The sequence below is a fragment of the Austrofundulus limnaeus genome, unplaced genomic scaffold (assembly GCF_001266775.1).
Source record: "Austrofundulus limnaeus strain Quisiro unplaced genomic scaffold, Austrofundulus_limnaeus-1.0 Scaffold927, whole genome shotgun sequence".
In the NCBI taxonomy this organism is placed as follows: domain Eukaryota; kingdom Metazoa; phylum Chordata; class Actinopteri; order Cyprinodontiformes; family Rivulidae; genus Austrofundulus; species Austrofundulus limnaeus.
The window spans coordinates 102285-103952 of record NW_013953329.1 but is presented as its reverse complement, the minus strand read 5'-3'; the positions used below and the strand labels follow the sequence as shown (position 1 = coordinate 103952).

General features: G+C 36.0%; 1 protein-coding gene across 1 annotated transcript in view; it reads left to right on the top strand.

Moving 5' to 3' along the window:
- The window catches only part of LOC106533347 (zinc finger protein 271), an 18286-nt gene that overhangs the window by 8372 nt on the left and 8246 nt on the right, over nucleotides 1-1668 (top strand). The window contains exons 3-6 of the mRNA XM_014029612.1: nucleotides 333-434; nucleotides 562-657; nucleotides 884-994; nucleotides 1080-1200. Of these exons, the coding sequence (XP_013885066.1) occupies nucleotides 333-434; nucleotides 562-657; nucleotides 884-994; nucleotides 1080-1200 (430 nt within the window). The remainder of the gene's footprint in view (nucleotides 1-332; nucleotides 435-561; nucleotides 658-883; nucleotides 995-1079; nucleotides 1201-1668) is intronic.

The window sequence follows — 1668 nt, the reverse complement described above, 5'->3', positions numbered from 1 at the left end:
ATTAAATTAGTCATCGATTATTTTAATAATCAATTAGTCGTCGATTAATCGACTAATCGTGGCAGCCCTAATCGTAGCCCATGTCATTTTCTCTAAAATAAACCTTTAGTGGTTTTATGCCTCATATTAACCAGCTGGCATTCTGGAGCCATTCTATGGGACTGATAACGGCTGATAACGTCCATTTAATGGATGATAACATCCGAAGCGGGTGGTAAACACATGTTCCTGTTCAAACTACAAAAAGTGGTTTCAGATTCATCCAGCTTAGACATTCAGACTTTCACTGACACATTATTTCTGCATCTTTTTTTTTCTTTGTTTGGTTTCAGCTAATCCTACATCTGTGCCAACTGGAACCTCCCTCTGAGTTTGACCTTGTTCAGCCTCACCTGAACCGGATGCAGGAGCTTATCGAGTCCTGGCTCCCAGAGGTGATTTTAAATATTGATATTTTTTTAAACACTATAAGAGATCTGTTCAATTATGGATTTTTTTTTCATGTGTGAGTTTAGTTTGCTCATTTCTGATGGTTTGGAGTGAAAAATATCCTGTTTCCAGATTGGTGGTACAGAGGATGAACTGTCAAGCTTAAACTTTGTGGAGTTTGTTAAGAAGTTGTTGAAAAGTCCTCAGAAGAGGGAAGACTTCTTCCAGGTCAGTTTTGTTGTTCATTTTTGTCTGCTTACTACAGTTTATGTGAGCATTAAGAGCATAATGAATAATATTTCAGACTCTAGGTTTTAGTTCTGCCTTACTTTGAAATAAATTAAATTCTTTATTTTATTTAATTTTTTTAACTTTTCTGTCAATCATCTTGTTCTGTAGCTGTTTGCCGTCTCTTTCCTTCTCTCTGAATGAATAATGATTTTGTTTTTCTCAGACGGTCGTCAGTGAACAGTTTGGTCACACGTACCATAAAGACCTTAAAGAATTGACGTGGCTTTTCTTGAACAGACTTCAAACGTTTCTTCCTGTTCAGTCGTTCCATCAGGTAGATGAAGAAAAGGTTTTTGTTCTTTTTTAGACCGAAGATCATTTCTTTATTTGTCTTCGCTGTTTGTTTTTAACCACCTCAGGTTGCCTCAGCGTCTGATTTTTCCTGTGTCTTGGAGGAATGTGTGCAGTCTTTGTCTCAGTGTGATGAGGTGAAAACTCTGCTGCTGTATCACAAAGACCTTGGCCAACTGGATCACAGCGGTGAGTTAGCAATTAACCATGAAATCAAATTACAGTTTATTTTCTCTTGCTGTCAGTCAGTCTGTTAACATAAATCAACTCTGTAAGCCCCAGAGTGACTTAAGACTGTAGCTTTTATARTAAACTTTTTTTATTTGCCAAGATACATCCATCATCTACAGTGGGGTGCGAAAGTTTGGGCAGCCTTTTTAATTTTCCTGATTTACCTTTTATAAATCATTGATTGTTTGGATTAAAAAAGTCTGTTAAATATATCATGTAGGGRACAAACACAGTGATATTTGAGAAGTGAAATGAAGTTGAAACGATCAATGATTTATAAAAGTAAATCAGAAAAATGAAGAAGGCAGCCCAAACTTTCACACCCCACTGTGTGGGCTGCAACTACCCATTATTTTAATAATCCATTAATCTGTCCATTATTTTTTTAATTAATGGATTAATCAGCCAAATCATTAAAACACATAA